We start from the raw sequence: 22,213 nt of genomic DNA on the forward strand, positions 1-22,213 counted from the left end.
TCCTTAATATGTTTTATATGTGTATGTGTGTGTGTGTGTGTGTGTGTGTGTGTGTGGGGGGGGGGGGGGGGGGGGGGGCAGAGGGAGTGACCGCCACTGGGTACCAATGCCATCCCCAAAACGCGCTGCCATGATGTCTGGGCAGAATGAGTACGAGCAACTTTTTTTGCCGATGCCCGTGATGACGCCCCCCACCACGATGCCGCCGTGAGCAGTCGCCCATGTCGCCCATATCAAAAACCGCTACTAGGCTGGAGGCATTTTACTCAACAGTCGATCCACATGTGACCCACACATTAGCTTGTAAGTGTTTTGCGAGTGTCTTTTGCGAAAGCCTCAGGTTATGTCCGCTGCATGGCGGTAAGCCTCCGAATCTCCAGCTGAACCAGCTGCAGTGCTGCTGTAGCTGAAAGGGCAATCTGCCATATGACGGTGATTAAACGCGTCGCCACAAGGTGTCGCTGCTGGGCTTCCCAACACACGGAATGGACCGATAACACCTGAGGAGCTTCCTGAGTATGCCCAGTTCTTCTTTTCTTCAGAAAGCAGCATGACAGTTTATTATCACGATTATTTTTGCTTTGAGGTAAAATCACGAGCACCAAAGTGTCCCCTCTGATGTTTGCTGTAACAGTTCAGGTCACAGCGAGGTGTGGACACACAGGTTTGTGGAAGTCATAGCAGACGGGAAGCAGCCTTTTTATTTCTGTCGATGATGATAATAATGGCAGCTATAAACTGCAACTGCTCAGCACCTGAAACACTCTCCGGTTAAACTGATGATCAGATTTTATGAATGCATGACACCGAGGTTATGACGTCAGCAGAGTAATGGTAAATGGCCTGTATTTGTAGGAGGCTTTACTAGTCCCCAAGGACCCCCACAGCGCTTTACATATCCAATCAGCCACCCATTCACACACTGGTGATGGTAAGCTACATACCACCAGCCCAAGGACACAACGACCGAGACTGTTCACGCCGGGGCTCGAACCGGGAACCTTCCGATTACAAGGCGCCCTCTCAACTCTTGAGCCACGATCGTTGAAAGGTTTTTATCACCAGAAAGGAAGCAATGCAGAAGCAGAAAACGTGCACGTGCGCGTGGCTGAGAGTGAGAAGGGGAAGTCGAGGTTGTCTGTAAGAGAGGACGTGCGGATAACGGGAGCCACTCTTCACCGCGGCCGTGAGAGGAGCAGCCCGGGCTCCTGTGACAGACTCTGATTCAGGTGAGTCTGTAAGTCTGTGAGGACGCAGCGCTCACAGAGGCTTCCTGGGATCAGTTACGCGTTTATTGGCGATGAAAGAAATATTTGGCTCTTACTTAGCTGAGAGAACAGCTCCGGCTGTCACGCGTGTCCTGAGCTTTTATGACTGTGCACCGTCCTGCGCGCTGCTGGAAACCTTTGAGTCTTCAAACTCAGTTTGCTTTGAATCATCTTTATCGTGCTGACCTGAGCCGGTACAGTCTGGAGATTTACAGCTTTGCTTCTTTTTCATTCCTTCCATGTTTGACTTCCTGTTTATTAATTTTAATATTAACAGTGTTTCCGTGGTGTGCGCGCGTGCTCGTCTGTGTGACTTTGTTTTATGTCGGATCAGCGCTTAAAGGCTTTCAGCAAACCAAAGAGCGAGCCGTTATAGATCCGGACACTTTCTTCGGAATCTGCTTTTATAAACACCATAAAATGAAGTACTTTCCCCCCTTTTTCTTTTCAAGTAAATATAAAATTGTCAAAACTGACCTGTAACACCACAGATGTTGCTGTAGTTCATAACATTAAAACGAAAAATAAATAAAACAAATGTATTTTACAGACATATTGAAATACATCTCAGTAATATTGAGGTAACATAACAACATTTATTTTTTTATAGAATTGTCTTGATGTTCAGTTTACCTTTTTTGTTTTGAATGTAAAAAGAAAAATAGTAAACCAGTATAACCAGTATAAACCAGCTATATAAATACAACGAAACTGAACTGAATTACTGTTGAGTGCATGTAGCTCAGATTTCATTTGCTGCAGTGAGAAACCAGAAGTTTCTCACTGAAAACACATCACTGTGCAAAGAACAAAGAACAGCTTCATGATGGTTTATTTCAAGCCAAGTTTGACTCGCTACTTCATCAGTAAAAAGTTGTTTGCATTTATGACACGATGCCTGTAATACACCTGAGGTTTGGCTGCTAAATCTATTTGTTTAACTGGTTAGCAGCTGCATGCATAGAGCACACATTTGCAAAGTACCACAATCCCAGAATTTCCCTCCGTGATGCTCTGTGGGCTCTCCCCACTGTGTGGATCCTTCACAGAAAGCTGCTCTCCAGGATGTTTGACTCTGTAGCTGTTGTTGTTATTTGCTTACAGCATGCAGAGGTGGAACAGCTGCTGTCTGTGAGCCCGACACCATGTAATCCTGTGAGTGTGTGCTAAACACTGTTTAAACACAAAGTACTGGGATTATATCACTTTATTACTGTGATCTTGTTACTAATCTGAATACAATGTGGGCTCATTACATTTCCAGTAACACCTGCTGGAGGCCAGCCAGACTTCATGAGGAAGATGAAACAGTGTGTTTACACGCAATAATAGATATGTGACCACAGCATGTTTTACCTTTGTTTTACAGGCAGACATGTTAACTGCAGGCCTCGTGGTCGGACTGCTCGGTGGTAAGATATGTTTGGGCTTTACTCCTGGTGGAGGATGTGCTGCTACATGATGCTCAAATATCCCCAGAAATATGCATGTTTGGGCTCGATTTGTAATTTGTACTTTTATATTTATTTAAGGACTAACAAACCTAAAGTTATTAAAGACCATCTGCTCCATTTGTCTTTCTTTCATGAGCCATATTTAAATCATACAGCTATTACAGCTCTATGATTTACCATGTCCTGGCTATAAGTGTGCTGCATCCATACTAAATCCAAGTAAATGCATTCCAGCTGTATCGGCTTCAGTGAAAGCTAAATGGAGTTTACAGCACACAGCTGAGGCTCTGTCTGCATGTTAAGTGCTGATGTATCGACTGAGCGTCCTGTCCAAGTGTCTCCTGCGCTGTGTGAGGCTCTTATTTATTGAACAGACACAAAGCCCCTAAAGCTCTTCAGTCATCATTCTTGGCCTCTGCAGCTCGAGGTGCCCCAGACAGCAAATATTTAAACCCTCTGGTAAACAATCATTCTCAAGCCGACTAAACTCTCAATAGAAACCAGCTAACTACCTGCTAACTCTGCCTAACCTTGTAAATCCTCTTGTTTATGACACTCTGCTGTTTTTAACCTTCAGTTTGTTTCTTTGATTTTAGGGATGAAGGAGCATTTAGAGCTAATAATACCACAATAACCCAACAGATCCATCTCATCTCACTGGAGATTTTTAATATTAAATTACGTTTCACTTAGTTTAATTCAATTTATTTATTTAGCAACAAAAACAGCTTTATATTATAAGGTGAAGACTGGACAGTAACGCAAAAAATACAGAGAATCCAAAACAACTGATAGTAATTTGGGAAAGTTAATGACCCAAATTAGCCACTAGTGTGAGAGACTGCACTCCAGCCAGAAGGAAAAAGGTTTGTGAGGCACAAAGAACCAATCAGATTTCTGTTTTTAAAATAAAATCTTTAAATAGTGAAAAACAAACTTGAAGTTGGTCCTGTCAGTGCCTGTCTGTTTACAGTTTGGCTGGTTTTCTTAAACTGTGCGTTACATCACTGATGTCATAATTACATCGTTACTGATGTGTTTGTGTTTCTTTTTCCAGCCCTCATCTCGGGTCAGCGAGCGGAGCTCCTCGGTGCCACTGTTGGAGGCTCTGTGCTGGTTACCTGTAAACTCCCAGTTCCAACAAGGCCAAAGTGGTTTTACTGGCAGGAGGACGGGACTGAAAACATTTTGATTCATTGTGAACAAACGTGTCAACAAACAACATCTGAAGTCTACAGGAACAGAGTTACAGTCTTTGCTTCTGAGTTTGGATCGGGGAACATCTCCATTAAACTTCACAGTGTTACAGCTGCAGACGACCAGAAGTCGTTCTGGGTCATGGCTTCCTTCAAAGACAGACGTGAGCGCCGCTGCAACTCAACACTGCAGGTTTCAGGTAAGGAAGATATCTTCTTACGTCCAGATCGAATACGTCTCCCTGAGACTTTTCATACAGCTCTGACTCTGATGTTCTTGTTTCTGGCATGAAGTGTTTGTGCTGATGTGCTCTGAATGTCTGTGGTGTGTAAACAGTGTTCACCTCTGTCACAGCTTCCTACAGAGATATAAACCTGACCATTGACACAGCAGACACTGTGACCTGCACAGCGCGTGGAGGATACCCTGAATCCAGCGTGTCATGGTCGGGTCAAAACACGACCGGTGGTGAATATGTGGACCTGCATGAATACAAACCGACCCACGAGAGGGACGCAAAGGATGGAACCTTCACTGTCAGGAGCTCCGTCAGTGTGAAGGAGCTGGTGTCGGTGACCTGCCGCATCACCAACCCTCGCTCCAACCAAAGCATCAACACCACCACAAAGATAGACAGAGATGGTGCTGGTGAGTGCAGCGCATCAGCAAACCCCAGTATCTGTCAGAGTGGGAGTGCTGGTGGAGGCGGGGCTAGATAATGTTGTAACATTAGCACTATTTTGTTAAACTCAGTGCTTGTTTGAGCCTAATCAGTATTGAAGGGACGCTGCTGATATGTTTCTGTTGTACATCCGTCCCCCGATGGATGTTCACACAGTTTCAGGTAGAATCTGGGGAACATTTTTAAAATGAATCAGAATCAGAATCAGAATCAGAATGGGTTTATTGCCAGATGTTGAGGTTTACAACATTAGGAAATTGCTGCGGTGCTTCAGTGCAGACAATAAGAATTAAAGTGCTATGTAGAAAGAAAGATATGTGCATGAGATATACATGAGATATATACATGAGAATAAGAATTATGAGTGCTACGTAGAAAGATATATACATGAGTGCAGGTGGTGATCAGTGCCAGACATGAAATGATGCAGTGACACAGCGTAGGGTCATGTGTTAGTGGCGGGGACAGTCATGTGGTTATTGTTCATGTGTCCAACAGCAGAGGGGAAGAAACTGTTCTTGTGGCGAGAGGTTCTGGTGCGAATGGACCGGAGCCTCCTGCCTGAGGGGAGCAGGTCAAACAGACTGTGTCCAGGGTGAGAAGGGTCAGCTGAGATCCGAGCTGCACGCCCCAGTGTCCTGGAGGTGTACAGGTCCTGCAGAGATGGGAGTCTGCAGCCAATCACCTTCTCAGCAGAGCGCACAACACGCTGCAGTCTCTGTTTGTCCCTGATAGTGGCTCCAGCGTACCACACGGTGATGGAGGAGGTGAGGATGGACTCGATGATTGCAGTGTAGAATTGCATCATCGTCCGTGTTGGCAGGTTGAATTTCTTCAGCTGCCTCAGGAAGTACATCCTCTGCTGGGCTTTCTTGATGACGGAGGTGATGGTGGGCTCCCACTTCAGGTCCTGGGTGATGGTGGTACCCAGGAAGCGGAATGAGTCCACAGAGGTGATGGGGGTGTCAGTCAGGATGATGGGGGGGAGTGGGGCTGTGTGCTTCCTGAAGTCCACAATAATCTCCACTGTCTTCTGGGCATTCAGCACCAGGTTGTTGTGGCTGCACCAGGACACCAGACGTTCAACCTCCCTCCTGTAGGCAGACTCATCCCCGTCAGAGATGAGCCCAATGACGGTGGTGTCATCTGCGAACTTGATTAGCTTGACAGACTGGTGGGTGGAGGTGCAGCAGTTGGTGTACAGGGAGAAGAGCAGAGGAGAAAGAACACAGCCCTGAGGGGAGCCGGTGCTGATGGTCCGGGAGTCCGAGACATTCTTTCCCAGCCTCACATGCTGCTTCCTGTCCGTCAGGAAGTCAGTGATCCACCGGCAGATGGGATCAGGCACATTCATCTGGGAAAGCTTGCCTCGGAGATGGTCTGGAAGGATGGTGTTGAAGGCTGAGCTGAAGTCCACAAACAGGATCCTGGCGTAGGTTCCTGGGGAGTCCAGATGCTGCAGGATGAAGTGTAGGGCCATGTTGATGGCGTCGTCTACAGACCTGTTGGCTCTATATGCAAACTGCAGGGGGTCCAGGAGGGGGGCCGTGAGGGTCTTGAGATGGGAGAGAACTAGGCGCTCAAAAGACTTCATGACCACAGATGTCAGAGCCACGGGTCTGTAGTCATTTAGTCCAGTGATCCTAGGTTTCTTGGGGACAGGGATTATGGTAGAGGACTTGAAGCAGGCAGGCACATGACATGCCTGCAGTGAGGAGTTGAAAATGCCAGAAAACACTGGGGCCAGCTCGTTTGCACAGTGTCTGAGGGTGGCAGGAGACACACCGTCTGGGCCGGGAGCTTTCCGAGCATTCAGACTCTTAAACTGCTTCCTCACATCTGCTTCATGAATATGAAGAGTTGTGGTCGGAGGAGGTGGTGTGAAATCCTCTTTTGTGTGGGGTGAGGAGGGGGGTGTTGCAGGTGAACAGTTTGAAGGTGGTGATGGCTCTGTGGAGGGGGGAGAGGTGGGGGAATGAGTGTCCAAAGTGCCTCTATTGTTGGGGCCGTTGGAGGTGTGAAGGCTGCCTGATGGCTCGTCTAAACGGCAGTAGAAGTCGTTGAGGGTGTTGGCTAAGAGCAAGTCATCAGTGGAGTGGGGGGTTTTAGGCTTGTAGTTTGTAATATTCCTAAAACCTTTCCACACAGAGGCCGAGTCATTCTCTGAGATCTGCTGCTGCATCTTCTCAGAGTGCTGATGTTTAGCAATGTCCACTTCTTTAGTGAACCTGTACTTGGCCTCTCTGTAGCAGTCCCTGTCTCCGCTTCTGAACGCCTTACTCTTTTCCAGCCACAGCTTTTTGAGTTTAGGAGTAAACCAGGGTTTGTCATTGTTATAACTCACCCTGGTGCGTGATGGCACAATGCTGTCCTCACAGACGTGGATATAGGAGGTGACAGTGTCCGTAAACTCGTCCAAGCTGTTAGAAGCAGCCTTCATTGTGTCCCAGTCTGTGGTCTCCAAACACGTGCGAAGCTCCTCCACAGCCTCGTTGCTCCACAGTTTTTTGGTCCTCACGACAGGTTTGGAGAGCTTCAGCCTCTGTCTGTACGCGGGGATTAGGTGGATCATGACGTGATCAGAAAGTCCGAGTGAAGCGCGCGGCACCGCGCGATAGGCCCCGCTGATCGTGCTGTAGCAGTGGTCCAATGTCCTCTCCTCTCTGGTCGGGCATTTAATATACTGCTTGTATTTCGGAAGCTCATGGCTCAGATTGGCTTTGTTAAAGTCCCCAAGAGCAATGATGAGAGAGTCCGGGTATGTCCGCTCCGTGTGGAGAATCTGCTCTGCGAGTGCGCACTGAGCTGCTTGCGCATCCGCGTCTGGCGGGATGTAAACAGCGGCCAGGATGAATGAAGCAAACTCCCGCGGAGAATAAAACGGTTTGCAGTGAATAAAAAGATATTCCAGAGAGGGAGAGCAGTGCTGAGCAATCACTGTTACATCTGTGCACCAGCCACTATTGATGTAGAAGCAGACACCTCCACCTTTGGTTTTACCGGAGAGAGCGGCCTGCCGGTCCGCGCGCAGCAGATGAAAGCCCTCCAGCTTGAGCGCGCAGTCCGGGATGTCCTCACTGAGCCACGACTCCGTAAAACATAAGACATTAAAAATCATTAAAAGCCAATAAAAATCAGGGACTTTCTGAGTCAGCAAACACTTCACTGAGTCGAAATCCTGTAAATCCTCCAAGACCTTGCTGGATCATCCTGCAGAATGTTTGATGAACGTTATGACAGAGATGACACCGATACTGCCATCACTGTCCTGACAGTGTTACATGGCTGTCCTTCAGATTTCAACTTCAATTTTATTTACACAGCGCCAAATCACAATAACAGTCGCCTCAGGGCACTTTATATTGTAAGGTCGACCCTACAATAATACATACAGAGAAAAACCCAACAATCATATGACCCCCTATGAGCAAGCACTTTGGTGACAGTGGGAAGGAAAAACTCCCTTTTAACAGGAAGAAACCTCCAACAGAACCAGGCTCAGGGAGGGGCGGGGCCATCTTTGACATACTTATAGGTGAATGAGTGGTGGTGTTATTACAGACGAGCTGAGCACTCAATCAGATATAAAGTCTGAGAAATCAGACAGAAACTCTGTGTAAGGCCCAGGTGGACGATAGATGATAACAAGTAAGACTGGTTTCTGAGTTTCACAGCTGGGGTGGACGAGGCGAAGCATCAGGCTTTCAAATGAATTAAAAGTCTGTCTTGGTCTTTCATTAATTAATAGGCTGGTGTGAAAAATTGCTGCCACACCTCCCCCTCGGCCTGTGCTTCGAGGTTTCTGGTAGTTAGAATGACTCAGGGGTGTTGATTCATTTAAACTAACATAATCATCCTGCTGCAACCAGGTTTCTGTAAGGCAGAGTAAATCGATTTGTTGATCAATTATTAAGTCATGTACTAACAGAGACTTGGAGGAGAGAGACCTAATATTTAATAATTGATCAGTGGTTGTTGATCAATGGTCATGAGAATTTGCATTCAGTCATTATGCAAATGTACTGTTTATAAGGAAACCTGCAGTCAGCTGAAACTGAAGACGTCACCTGATGATGACGAAACGTTTCTCCCACTGCAAACGTCCAGATGAACTGAATGTTTAATAAAGTTTTACTCTTTGGTTCAGATGTGGATACTGTATTGTTCTTTCTTTGTAATTGTTTATGTTTAAGTTGTTTGTTGCTGGTTTTTAGTTTGTTTTTTGTCTGTTTGGGAGCTGACACAGTCTCTATGGAGATGGGTTTTGGGGGGTAGCAGGAGGAGAGAAGCTGCAGAGAGGCGTGTAAGACTGCAACTCTGCTTCCTGGTCCCAACTCTGGATAGTCATATTTTGGGGGGTTTAATAAATTTGTCCATATTTCTAGAAATGAGAGCTGCTCCATCCAAAGTGGGATGGATGCCGTCTCTCCTAACAAGACCAGGTTTCCTCCAGAAGGTTTGCCAATTATCTATGAAGCCCACATCGTTATGGGACACCACTGTCACTGTTAGAATTTCATTAATAAGAGAAAATATTCATGTAGCCTAACCTGGATTTTAAGGTAACCTGAATAATAATTACAGTTGTTGGTAAAGCAGCCCAGCTCATTTCTGTTGTTCTGTCATATTCTTCACAGGTCCAGACACAAATCCAGGAGTGCACGCATTCATACGTCTAGTTTCTGTCTCAGTAGCATTAGTAATAGCAGGATTAGCAGTAGGCACATACATCTGCTACAAGAAACGTAAGTAAAACATTGAGTTATGTTCTTTTAACATTTACAGTAAACATATGATGTAATGTTGAAAATGAATTGTTCAAACACTGATCAATAAATCAGTGACAGCAATAATCAGTCAAAAGTTTGAACAGTCATAGACCCTGTTAGGCTTTTGGATTCAGGTCTTCAGAGCTGTGATGGAGAATCTTTGCACTTTGTCAGCGTCGTGTCTTCATTGATGACCTCTTCGGGTCACATGCAGACATGCTTGAGCAATCAGCAGGAGCATACTGCTGTGATCGCTTCATGTTTTTGTGATGTTAAAGTGGGCGGGGTCAGAGCCACCGTTTTGACCCCGCCTACGGAGCACTTAGCTGTTTCATAAAGAGAGCGAACGTTCATCCGTCTGTAAAGTCACACAGGCTGTCCACAAACACACGTTTTAAATGAGACAAACGTGTCACACAGCACAGCAACACAACGTTATTATTAACCTGTAAACTGAGTCGTCTTTACAGTCGTACTGTAGCTATGGCTGTATTGTTGTGTGGTCATAGACTCAGCCGTAGCTACATAAGTAACACTGCTGTCACAGTTACACAGTGTATGAAGCAGAAGAAACGTTTTCTCACAGTGCAGAGAGGATTCATTAAGTCGGCCCCGACTGTTGCAGCGATCCATCAGAGGACATTTAGCTACTCCAGTGTGGGAGAGTAACAACTCCTCGGGGAAGATCATTTCAGCTCAGGGCAAACGTCAGGGTAGGAACGTAGATCGACCACTAAACCACAGCAGACCAGTACATGCACCTGCTGCCCATTCATACAATGATCATAGTAAAGCATCAGTACACTGAGAGGTAGCTGCTGTTTCTGTTTAAACAGATTTTTGTATTCTATCCAGGTAGTTTACAAGGAAGTAAAGCAACCTTCAAACTTTGTTAACTGCCAGAAGTCAAAGCTCAGCAAGTCCTAACAGGTCGTGTTACAGGAGTGAAAGGTCAGCAGTCTGTAGAGCTGCAGAGTGAGTGACTGGAGGACCCTGCACCAGCTGTGCTAACGACACTTATGTGCCTGGTCTGTGATTTCTGGGAAGAGACAGAGGCTGTGTCCCAATTCAGGGTCTGCAGCCTTAACGGTCCACAAGGGCCGCGTACTCAAAGACCGCTAAGGCCGGAAGTGCGAGGCTTGTGAAATGGGACGGTCTAGCCTCCGTCGCGCTGCCCAGGTTGCCTAGCAACCATGATACTAACAGCTGGAAACGTGTCATACAGCTGTGTTTGACAGAGATGAAGGAGAAAATCTTTTGTTCATTTGTTTGTTTCAACATGAGCTTTGATCATTCTCTGTGAGATTAAGCTCAGCTATTGAACGACGTATATTTAAAGTAAAGGCTTTAAAACCAAGTTAGTACAAACGTCACTAATGTCACATGACTTTGCCGACATGTGGCCAACAGTAATGTTTTAATGCTCTTCGTTATTAAACATTTGCACATAAATAAGTGACATCATATTCAGTACTTAAAGTTCACTCTTTGGGCGCCCCTCATCCGCCGTTTTTTATCGGCAAAATTATCCACACCCACCGCCGCGCTATGCATTCTGGGATATGTTGGGCCACGAAGTCTACACTGCCACAGCCTTAAAATTCAGGGAAATGAAGGACGCATTTGAGGGCCGCATTTCGAGCAGCCTTCGAATTGGGACAGCCTTCGTCGCGTCGCTGTGACGTAATCGGCCTTAAAATGCGCCTTTAAGGCTGCAGACCCTGAGTTGGGATACAGCCACTGTTACTAACAAGACTGTTAGTCAAGACACAGAGGCATAACATATCCAGGATTACAAAATAAAACAGGAAGTGACAGTGACCGTAACTGAGTTAGATTCGAGCTTAACTTCTATCTGTCAGATCTTTGGTGAACCAGTCAGGATCTGGCTGTTTCTTCCCACATCCATATTTGACTTTCCAAATGAAACAATATTTTTCTCACAGCACTTCAGTTATTTAGTGTTTCCTGCTCCTAACCTTTTTCCTCTGCTTTTGCTTTTAGGCTGCAAATCTGGCGATGAATCCAACGGACAACTGAATGGAGGTAATTCTGCAGTGAGGTCAAAAAGATCTATGATGACACGATTGGAGGGTCACAGCTCCACAGTTGATTCTTGACTGAAGAGCTTTGCTTTGTTTCTGGTGTAGAACAGCCAGGAGGTGAAAACCATGCAGACCAACAAATGGAGCTCCAAGAAGGTAAGAAGGGGGGAGGCGGTCCTGGTGCTCTCACAGCAGAGGTTCAACATCTGGAACGCCTGGGAAATAGTGACATATTTGGAAATATATGGTAGAGACCATGATGGTGTTACCAACACTGTGCAGACGGCTATATTTCAAAATTAAACTCGTCATGGAGAGAAGGAACCCCTGAAATCAGCTGGAAGGGACTCTGGTAGTCATGCAAAGAGTGATCCTGCAGCGTGAGGGTCTCGGAGCTCTCACATCCAAAGACAGCGTGTCACATGTCACAGTTCTTTAATGTTTGTCAACCATTGTTTCTTTGATTTTGTTAGAATCTCAAGAGGCAGCAAATGAAGGGAGCAGAGACGACGAGGATCCACAGGATGAAGGTTTGGACTTTGGCTCACTCACAAACACAATGAGATAAGATGACTGACACACTCAGCAGCTACACTCTGATGTGCTGTTTCCACAGATGAGTGGGGAGATGCACATCGAGACAACGTGGACCAAAACCTTCTAGATGGAGCAGGTAGTGTTCGTGTCTGTGCTGCACCGAGTTAGCAGACATTAACAGTCTGTAGAAATATGAATAAAAATGTAATTTTAAAGCAGCACTTTGGTCACACCTTAACTGTTTGAGTCACTGTGATGGTGAACAGACACTGAATAGAAAATGAGAAGTGTTTGATGTCCAGATACTTACAGCTCTAACTGTGCTGCACACACTCTGGTGAAGAGGATTAAAACCTGCATTCATCTGTTTCACAGTCGAGAAATCGCTGTTGGATCGTTTCTGAGAAAAATGTTTTGTCTGCTTTTCTTTTAGAAAACCAGGAGCACCGCCCTGCAGGTGGTGCAGAGCAAGGCGGAGGCAGCGTGCACGCAAACACTGACTAAACTGAGGATGGATTCATTGTTCGACTGCACTCACACACGCTGTGAACAGGACGACGGCTGTGCAGCCGACACACCAGAGGCGTCGGCAGAGTCGTTTCCTGAAGAGTTTAAACCTTTTTATTTGCACAGTTCAGTTTAAAATGACCTGTTATTGGCTCGTTCTTAGTGCCAACGAGTTCTTCTCCAGGCGGACTCAGTGAAACCTACAGTAAAACCAATGAACGATGCAGGGAGCTAAAATGTTCTGTTTGAGCTCTGCTTTTGCCTCAAGACGCTGAGAAGGATGAAACGATCAAATGAACCGTGAGCCGGTGAAGCTGCTGTGACTGACTGAGCTCAGCTTTCCTCGAGCAACAAAACAAGGATTTCGCGTCTTTACTGTTTCCCAGCTGAACAGGGTCCGATCAGCTGCACCGTTTTCTTGTTTGTCACTTTATTTAAAGATTCTGAACTGTAAGAGTCTACAATCCAGAATTTCATAACTTAATGCTGTTTTAGATGTTAGCTGACATCTGCTGTATGCTGTAAATACAGATTATAGGAGGCTGAATCCATCTTTGCTGTGTGAGAATGAGGAGCAGTGATGACTAATAATGATGACGATGATTCAGCAGCATGTGAATGGAGTGTTGCTATGAACATGTTCACAACAGTTTTACTCCTTTACTTCATCTTTTATATATTTATTTATGCATTTTAATTTGTGTGCATTCGATACACAGCTGGTACAGTAACACACTGACAAACATGAAACACTGGAAATTTAGGGACAGGGGGGTGGAAGAGGCAACAGGACAATTTATGCATGATCCACGTGGTCAGATGTTCATATGCTGCGCTCACTGATCCTCTGAAGCTAGTAATACTGACCAGGGAGCAGAAAGGAAGCAACGCGTTTGCAGGTAATTTCAGGTGCATCAGCTTAACAAACAAACTGTTTCTATGCTGTCAGTGTGTCTGGCAGCTAAAGGTCCAACTCACAGAGAAACGAAACTAACTCGAGAAAGATGAGAAAGGAAGGAGAGAGCTTCAAGTGCTCATTTAAAGCTTACATGTCAGTCCTCATGTTTTTGAATCAGTCCAACAGCGTCACGATCAGAACTGCCAGAGTTATTTTCCCAACTGGACCATTACAGCATTTCTTACAATGGTCCACGAGTCAGAATCTATTAAAGGTTTTTTATTTATTTAATTTTAAAAATTTGAGTTTGTACAACCACAACGTAGGAGACCGGGGGACGGAAAAGAGAAAGGAGAAAGAGGCGAGGAGGCGAGGCGAGGAGACGAGGTGAGGAGAAGAGGCGAGGAGACGAGGCGCTCCCCCAGCTGCTGGTTACGCCAAAGCACTTTCCCCACGCTGAGCCCTTACAACTGATGTTAGGCTCCCCCCACCCCCGACTTTCATGTACTCACTTTTCTGTTTACATTAATATAGACACAAGGTTCGGTTCCCTTTGCATCAGACCAGCGGAGCTATGTTTTTATTTCTTATGTTACATTTCAGAGCCGGTACTTTTTTACTTTGACTTGAGTAAAGAGGTTGAATCAGTACTTCAGCTTTTACTGGAGTATTCTTTAAGTGTACTTTTGCCACCTCTGGTTATTCCATACTTGTTGGAAGTTCACAGGATTTTGGGTAACTGGTGCTACAACATGCGCTGGTTCACTTTGGAGCCTCATTTCATCCTAAAACTAAAGGAGAGTTTAACAGGATATTTAAAGAACGTGTTGAGTTTGTGTTAGCTGCAGACACACAGCCAGCAGGACCTCCTTTACTGATGCTTCCAGCTGCAAACATCACATTTCAGGGAGACTTCACTGTAAACACAAAGGTCTGTCACACCTGCTCTCCGACGCGTCGACTCTCTCTGCTCTGCACGTGTCCATGACCTAACACACTTACAGTCATCACCACCACAACAGCAACACAACGGGCAGCTAGTGGTCGCAAAAGCACCGAGCACTCACGGCTCCACTGAACCTCGCCTGGAGCCCGAGAGCGTCTCCTCACTCCTGGTTATGGATTACAGATGACATCATGACCTCGGTTCTTCTGAAGAGTCCGTGTGACTGTTGTAAAGAAATGTACAGTAATAAATGTGCATGCGTCCGCTGTATGTATATTTATATTAACTGTGTTAGCACAAAGTGACGATCAGATTACTGTAAAGAATCAATGAATCTGCTGTTATGAGCACAGACTGGGATTAAAAGTTCTAAATATTACTTTCAGTTACTTCTAAATTATATTTCATTTGTGTCATGGTGACACACCTGACAGCACGTCTGTCCTTCCTGTGGTGATGTCAGTACGATAAAGTCAGGAATCCCTAACACGTGAGGACGATCAGCTCCAATCAGCTCAGGGGAATTTAAACCTGGACATCTGTGGGACTGAGTGACCCCTTTTCTTCCCCCCATCCATCCATGCACTTATCCTTTTCAGGGTCACGGGGCCGCTGGAGCCTATCCCAGCTGTCATAGGGCGAGAGGCAGGGTACACCCTGGACGGGTCGCCAGTCTGTCGCAGGGCCAACACACAGGGACAGACAACCATTCGCATTCACATCTAGTGGCAATTTGGATTATCCAATTAACCTATCCCCACAAGCTGCATGTCTTTGGACGGTGGGAGGAAGCCGGAGTACCCGGAGGGAACCCACGCAAACATGGAGAGAACATGCAAACTCCACACAGAAAGCCCTCGGCCTGATGGTGGAATTGAACTCAGGACCTTCTTGCTGTGCGGCAACAGTGCTAACCACCGCCTCTGTCAGTGCGCCCCAGGGCAGCTGTGGCTACAATGTAGCTTGCTATCGCCAGTGTGTGAATGTGTGCATGAATGACTGAATGTAGTGTGAAGCGCTTTGGGGTCCTATGGACTAGAAAAGCGCTATACAAATGCAGGCCATTTACCATTTTACCATTTACCACCGTGCCGCCGTGCTACCCTTCTTGTTTTTTTTAATTGAGAAAATGTTATTTTTTTTATTTAGTTTTATTCTAATCGGTAAACAGATAATTACCATTACAGAGGTGAGGGAGGAGACGTGCTGCTTCAGCTTTCATTCTAAACGACTTCTGAGCTGCCACTCGACTGATTACAGACGGTTATTGAACACTGAAATATTTGCTGGGATCATTTTCAAATGGCTCTGAAATATGATTAATCTTTTATCTGTTCGGACAAACTGTAGCCTCAAACATCAGACTCAATATTGAGTGCAGAAGTGGTTTATTTAGTATTCTGAAAGTTAGAATGAAATAACATCAGGAACATCACTACCCCACAGGCGGCATTTAACATTCCCATTGCTGTGCTGTGAATGCGAGCGCTCGGCTTATTATTAGAAAGCATCGACGCAGTCAGAAACACCTGAAAGCAAACACACAGGAAGTGACCTGAAGGCCACTCTAAAGTCCTCATTTTGTTTTTCTAAAGCCACTCAGAGTCGGACTTGGATCATTGTCCTGCTGCAGATACAAAATGTGCTTCAGCTTGAGGTCATGAAGGTGTTTACTTGTGTTATCTTGTTGCTGTTGATGAGTGGGAAACACTCTGTTTCCTCAGATTGAGCATACACAAGACAGGACAACACCACATGGCACCTGTGCACACCACAGCACAACAACACAGGAAATGGTTCATGGCTGTCAGAGGTTTCAGATTCTGTTTGGAATAAAGCTCAGTGATAAAAATTGTGAACAGTGAAATCTGAAGATCTGAAACTGTAGAGGAGGACGGACGAGAGATCTTCAGTCACACGGCACCTCCAACCTTTGTCTTCTCAGTCAGTTCTCTGGAAGGAGAAATACAAGCTGACCTTAGAAGTGGCAGCGCTGCTTCCTCTTCTTCACTGTGAGTCAGGATTTGCGTCATGAGGTTACAGAAAGCGGGTACTTCATAACAGAAAAACAAGAACTGCTGCCCTGATTTCTGTTTTTTGACCAGGACATGTCCAGGCAGCACGGTGGCACGGTGGTTAGCACTGTTGACGCACACCAAGAAGGTCCTGAGTTCAATTCCACCATCAGGCCGGGGTCTTTCTGTGTGGAGTTTGCATGTTCTCTCCATGTTTGCGTGGGTTCCCTCCGGGTACTCCGGCTTCCTCCCACCGTCCAAAGACATGCAGCTTGTGGGTATAGGTTAATCGGATAATCCAAATTGCCACTAGATGTGAGTGCGAATGGTTGTCTGTCCCTGTGTGTTGGCCCTGCGACAGACTGGCGACCTGTCCAGGGTGTACCCCGCCTCTCGCCCTATGACAGCTAGGATAGGCTCCAGCGCCCCCCGCGACCCTGAAAAGGATAAGCGGAAGCGAATGGATGGATGGACCAGGACATGTCCTTCAACGCACATACTAAACAAAAATGTAGGACTGCTTTCTTACATTTGTGCAACATCTCTAAAACTAGAAATATCCTGTCTCAGAGTGACGCTGAAAATTTCTCCTGTATTGGATTCTCTTCATTGGCTCCCTGGGAGGCAGAGCCTTCAGTTTTCAGGCCCCTCTTCTGTGGAACCAGCTTCCAGTTTGGATTCAGGAGACAGACACTATCTCTACTTTCAAGATTAGGCTTCAAAATTTCCTTTTTGCTAAAGCATATAGTTAGGGCTGGACCAGGTGACCCTGAATCCTCCCTTAGTTATGCTGCAATAGACGTAGGCTGCCAGGGATTCCCATGATGCACTGGGTGTTTCCTCTTCACTCACCTCTCTGCATTTAATCATTAGTTATTATTAACCTCTGGCTCTCTTCCACAGGGTGTCTTTGTCCTGTTTCTTCCTGTTAAAAGGGAGTTTTTCCTTCCCACTGTTGCCAGATCTGTGCTGGGAACATAGTGATGATTATGGAGAATGTAGATCATTTACATAAACAGGAGGACCAACAACACTCTTGACTGGTTTATTTGGAAAGTGAATGTTCTCATTTTAGATATGCTGTCATGCTCCCGGTGACTGGCTGTGTTTTTCCACCCCAGTGGAGCCCACATCAACACACCTGTCATGATCACCTGTGTGTGATGCTGGATGATCACTTAGCAGTATTGAAGACCACAACTATTCATCTCTTCATCTGCGTAGCTGTGTTAGTAATACGGCGCCTTTGCTTCTTGTGGTTTATTTGTTCGTGTTCACTTAATCCAGTCTGTCACATGTCCTCAGGTCTCCGTACCGCAGTGCCCCTCCTGACCTTTCTCGTGCTGTTTCAGAGACCCACGTTCGAGTTCCACGTCCACGCACATTTCTCCCGTGTACTGTGTTTCTCTTGGGTCTGTAAATGAAGCCAAGTTAAGACTGATTCCTGCTGTCTGCGTCTGAATCTGCGTTTGGGTTCACATTTACGTACTGGCCCCCAGGCCCGCTCCATCCATATACCCAATATATGATGGCCATAGAAGGGGGCACGAGGAGGCACAATTACCCCTGAAATATGAATGCCTGTGCACAGAACCTGTGCACTACTAAGCTATTTAAGCAGGATTATCACTTTTAGTTAAATAAAAGCAAAATCAGTTATTTTCTACACAGAAACGTCGTTCTTGTTTGATGATGACTCTCACTGAAGCTAAAACAGTCTTAAACTGAACTGCTGTGATCTTTTCCACCAGTGGGAGAATATCTGCACTTTATCAGCCACAAACACTAAGCTACAGTATGAACCAGGGGGCATCCAGCAGAGGTCAAAGGTTAAAGTGCTTTGAATATAACAGGAAGGAAAGACGAACTCTTGACCTTTGCAGGATTATTTCTATTACATCAGGCTCTAGTTTCAGATGTGAGTAAGATGCTCGTGCTCGCTTCAGCTATCAAACCGTCCTGTGATGAGTACTCGCCACAAAGAGCTGCGACGTCTCACACTCACTTTACTCATCTCTTACAATAAAACAACAATCAGTGGAAACTATGGACCAATATAATAGCAGGGTATCGCCGCCCCTCTTTCTTCCAGAGTTAATGCACTCCTTAAAGCATTGTTTATTCCAGCTCTGCTTTCCAGAATGAGCTCAGTTTTATTTCCAGCATTGCAGACACGTGTTTACTGCTGCTGCACGGGGCCTCGTACCCGCATCGACCAGGTTCTGTCAGGAAGGAGCTGCAGGTGTTTCTGAAAGGTTGTGACAGTTGGCTCAGATGCTTTAGAGGCCACAGGGAGCATCAGAACGAACATTACACAGATACAGCAGTCATTATCATTATCTCTTTGTCTGCAGCAGGAGACGGAGAAAATGAAACAGAAAAGAACAGTTGCTTTGGACACAACCCTCCACACCTAGCCCTGGAAAAAGAGCAATGTGTCAGGTCAAACACAAATGCAAGAACAATCATGCCACTGTGTGATGTGTTCACTGCTACAGATACACATGTGGTAAATGCAGACTACAGATACCATGGCAGTGCCAGGATTGTGAGTGATTGCTGAAAATGTTGAAATGTACTGACTCACTTTTTATTATTATTTGTAAATATGTGTACTAGAGATGGACCGATCCGATATTACGTATCGGTATCGGTCCGATACTGACCTAAATTACTGGATCGGATATCGGAGAAAAATAAAAAATGTAATCCGATCCATTAAATATCACGAAAGCACCTCACAAAACTTGCAACACGCCGTAACTCACCTCAGAACGTTAGCACGTCGGAGCAGTATGCATCACGTGATAGAGCGGCTGTGGCATGCGGGACCTGTCGGTGGTCTGGATAGCATTTGGAGCTTCGCTAGCAACCCGGCATTTCATCTCCGACAAAGTTATCCCGAGAGAAGTAAAGCAAGTGTGTAAGTCCATCTCTGAATGTTTGTAAAGCATTCCTGCGTTAAGCTTAACAAACGATATATGGAGCGACTGCCTCTTCTTGCTGCTACTTCAATCATGAAACTGCTTAACGATCAGCTGATCGGCTTTTCTGTCGCGAGTCCGTTTCTCTAGTTTGCTTTTGGCCCACTTTGCACCAGAAAGAGGAAACCAGCGGCTGAACAACAGCAGCACGTTTAAGCTTGATCAGCTGTTGTTAGAATTTATTTAATGTTACTTTCTACTCCAGGATCTTTTTCTACGTAGCTGACGGCTGTAACTGTGCAGGGGCGGATCTAGCAAAGTTTAGCCAGGGGGGCTGATAGGGCATTAACAGGGAAAAGGGGGCACAAAGACATACTTTTCTTTCTTATTCTCATTTAAAATGTCGAGCTTTTAATAAATAATTATCTGACACCCAAAGTTTTAATTTGATGTAAAATGAATAGAAGTCAATTACTGTATATAGTAACTATTAAGTCTAATATACCCTAGTAAGCTATAGTACTTTTTCCTTTGGGAAGGTACCATCTGTGCAGTCTGCAATTTTGTTGAAGAAAGATGTTGAATCTATTTAATATTTCTTGAAAAATAATTGATTTCTGTGCATTTTTTTTCACACTGCATCAAATTAAGGTTGATTACGTCGATTAAGCATCATGAGGTGGAGCGTGAGGGGTGGTTCCCTATTTTTTATTTATTTATTTTTGTTGTTGCTGGGAGTTGGAACCCTATTAGTTAGGTTGCTTAATATTTATGCTAAGTACTCTTTAAAATACCAGAATAGGGAGGATGGTGTAGGTTTAAGTTTATTAGATTGATCAGTATTGCTGAACTATGAAATATTTTTTTTGTATACAGGTATAACAGAATAGCTTTAGTGTAGTTGTTGTTTTAAACTTGAGTATGAACTTATACAAAATGCAGCAAGATATTTAAAAAACAGTTTTGTTGATTAAAAAACACTATATCGGATTCATATCGGTATCGGCAGATATCCAAATTTATGATATCGGTATCGGTATCGGACATAAAAAAGTGGTATCGTGCCATCTCTAATGTGTACAAATGGTTTTCCGCAGGGAAAAGGGTAACACCACCTGGGTCTGGGTGCAATTCCCCCCTCCAGGGGCAAGGGTACCTAGACCCGGATTGTAGAGTACGCTTGGGGAGTGTGATTGTGTGTACAGCGTCTCTTTATGTCTGTCTCCACGTTGGTTGAGTGTGGAGTGAGTGCATATGAGAGCATGAGGGTGGGAATGGATGTTTGTGTCTGTGTGTGCCTGTATGTCTGTGTCTATATGTCAGGTTGGGTATCAGACGCCACCTCTCTGGGGACACCTCAGGCCCTCCAAGGTTTGGAGGCCTATCTCCACCCACCACCACTTCCCCTGCCGGTGGCGGACTCCCTCAGGTGTCGGTGTGTTGGTGGTTCTTTGTGTCTGGGGGTGGGCGTCCAGGTACACACCGGCTCACTCCTTGGCGGCCGCTTGTCGGGGCCTGGGGCCTGGGGCTCGCTCGGGCCCCCTTTGGAGGTGGGGTGCCCCCGGCCTCTCGGCCTAGGGCTCGGTCGCTCAGGCGCAGCTGGGGGCCGGCGGAGCTCACGGGCGCGTCACTGCAACCCCCCCTGGCTTCTGCTCCGCGGCTGCTGAGTGAGCCCTCATCTGGGACTCTCCTCAGCTCTTACTGGAACAGTGGCGCGGCTGCCCCTCTGTTGGTCTTCCATGGTCTCTTGTGTTCTGGGGGCCTCTGGATGTCTGGAGTTTTGATCTCCTCCATACCCGCTTCACACCCTGGAGGACGGGGCTGAGGCCCCCCCACACTCCCTAGCAGATCATTACATGGAGAAACCTTTGGAATGCAAGCATGCTGATCCACACAGGTATGCACACATGGGTATTCACAGACGCGGACTAAAGCTTTCTTGGCTGCTGCCTCAAAGCACACTGTGCGCTGTCTATCTAGCGTGCTGCACAATATCGTTTATTACTTAGTAAATACTGATATCTATGACTAGCTAGTTTATTGTGATGGTGCTTTGTTTTCTCTATTATTATGTTGCTCTTTGTTGTTTGCTGTCTCCTCTGTTTGTTTGTTTGTTTGTTTGTTTGTTTGTTTGTTTTTTTCTCCATACAGGTGACCCAGGAGTTTTTTTTTTTTTTTTTTTTTTTTTTTTTTTTTTTTTTTTTTTGTCTCTCTTCCCCCCCCCTTCTCACCGTCTCTTCTCCCCTTTGGTTTTCTTTTTTTCTCTCCCCCTCTCTCTCTCATTCATTCCCCCTGTCCTATTTATTAAAAAAAAAAAAAAAAATGACAAAGGATGAACTGAAGCTCTGCCATCACGTAATGTCGCATACTGCTGTTTCTGATGTCATTTAGAAAAAAAAAACAAAAAAACAAAAAAAAAAAAAACAAATGGTTGGTTTTTTGTACTGTTTTTATCAATAAATCTCAGCAACAAAGGACCTACACCCATGTGTGTTGATTTCTCCCTAAGATGGCAAACTGAAACACTCCAAGTTGGTGACTTTTGGAGATTTATTTCCCTGGATGATTGAGAATGCATCAAGACGAACACAAAAGGAAGTTCACAGCTTTTAGCAGCTCCCCCACCCCCCTCCAGAATTCCCAGATAACAACCTAATTTACATATGAATGACTAGCCAATTTAGCTTCCACTTGGCTGAAGCTAAAGCCTAGCTAAAAGCCTACCAGCCATTTGGCTGGAAGGCGGGTTTTAAGGGAGGCTATGGAGATTTCTTTTGTCATTAGCAGCCCCCTTGATAGAGGCACAAGGTATGGTTATGATATAATGAGGACACGTTTAGATGATAAAAAATGTTTGTTCTACTTTTTAAATTTATTTATACAGTAAAACTGTTAATTTTGATTCAACACTGTGCAGTTAGCCTGTTTTTTCAGGCAATATACAGAGGTTTCAGATTCTGTTTGGAATAAA

The 22,213-nt window shown here is 45.4% G+C and overlaps 1 protein-coding gene across 5 annotated transcripts; it reads left to right on the forward strand.

The window, feature by feature from the left end:
* Positions 1–890: 890 nt before the first annotated feature.
* On the forward strand, positions 891–14,657 carry LOC308410498 (CD276 antigen-like). Of its 5 annotated transcripts, none has more exons than XM_080903846.1 (11): positions 891–1,229; positions 2,373–2,423; positions 2,638–2,680; positions 3,780–4,118; positions 4,274–4,567; positions 9,239–9,346; positions 11,375–11,416; positions 11,521–11,571; positions 11,889–11,945; positions 12,032–12,088; positions 12,386–14,657. In XM_080903846.1, the coding sequence occupies exons 3-11, from the start codon at positions 2,644–2,646 to the stop codon at positions 12,454–12,456; spliced, it is 1,056 nt and encodes a 351-aa protein (XP_080759972.1). In that variant the 5' UTR covers positions 891–1,229; positions 2,373–2,423; positions 2,638–2,643; the 3' UTR covers positions 12,457–14,657. The 5 variants fall into 5 exon arrangements, with proteins under 5 accessions (XP_080759972.1, XP_080759974.1, XP_080759973.1 ...); XM_080903847.1 differs by lacking the exon at positions 891–1,229 and adding an exon at positions 1,236–1,462; XM_080903848.1 differs by lacking the exon at positions 2,373–2,423.
* Positions 14,658–22,213: the final 7,556 nt, after the last annotated feature.

The sequence above is a fragment of the Rhamphochromis sp. 'chilingali' genome (genome assembly GCF_963969265.1).
Source record: "Rhamphochromis sp. 'chilingali' genome assembly, chromosome: 14".
Classification (NCBI taxonomy): domain Eukaryota; kingdom Metazoa; phylum Chordata; class Actinopteri; order Cichliformes; family Cichlidae; genus Rhamphochromis; species Rhamphochromis sp. 'chilingali'.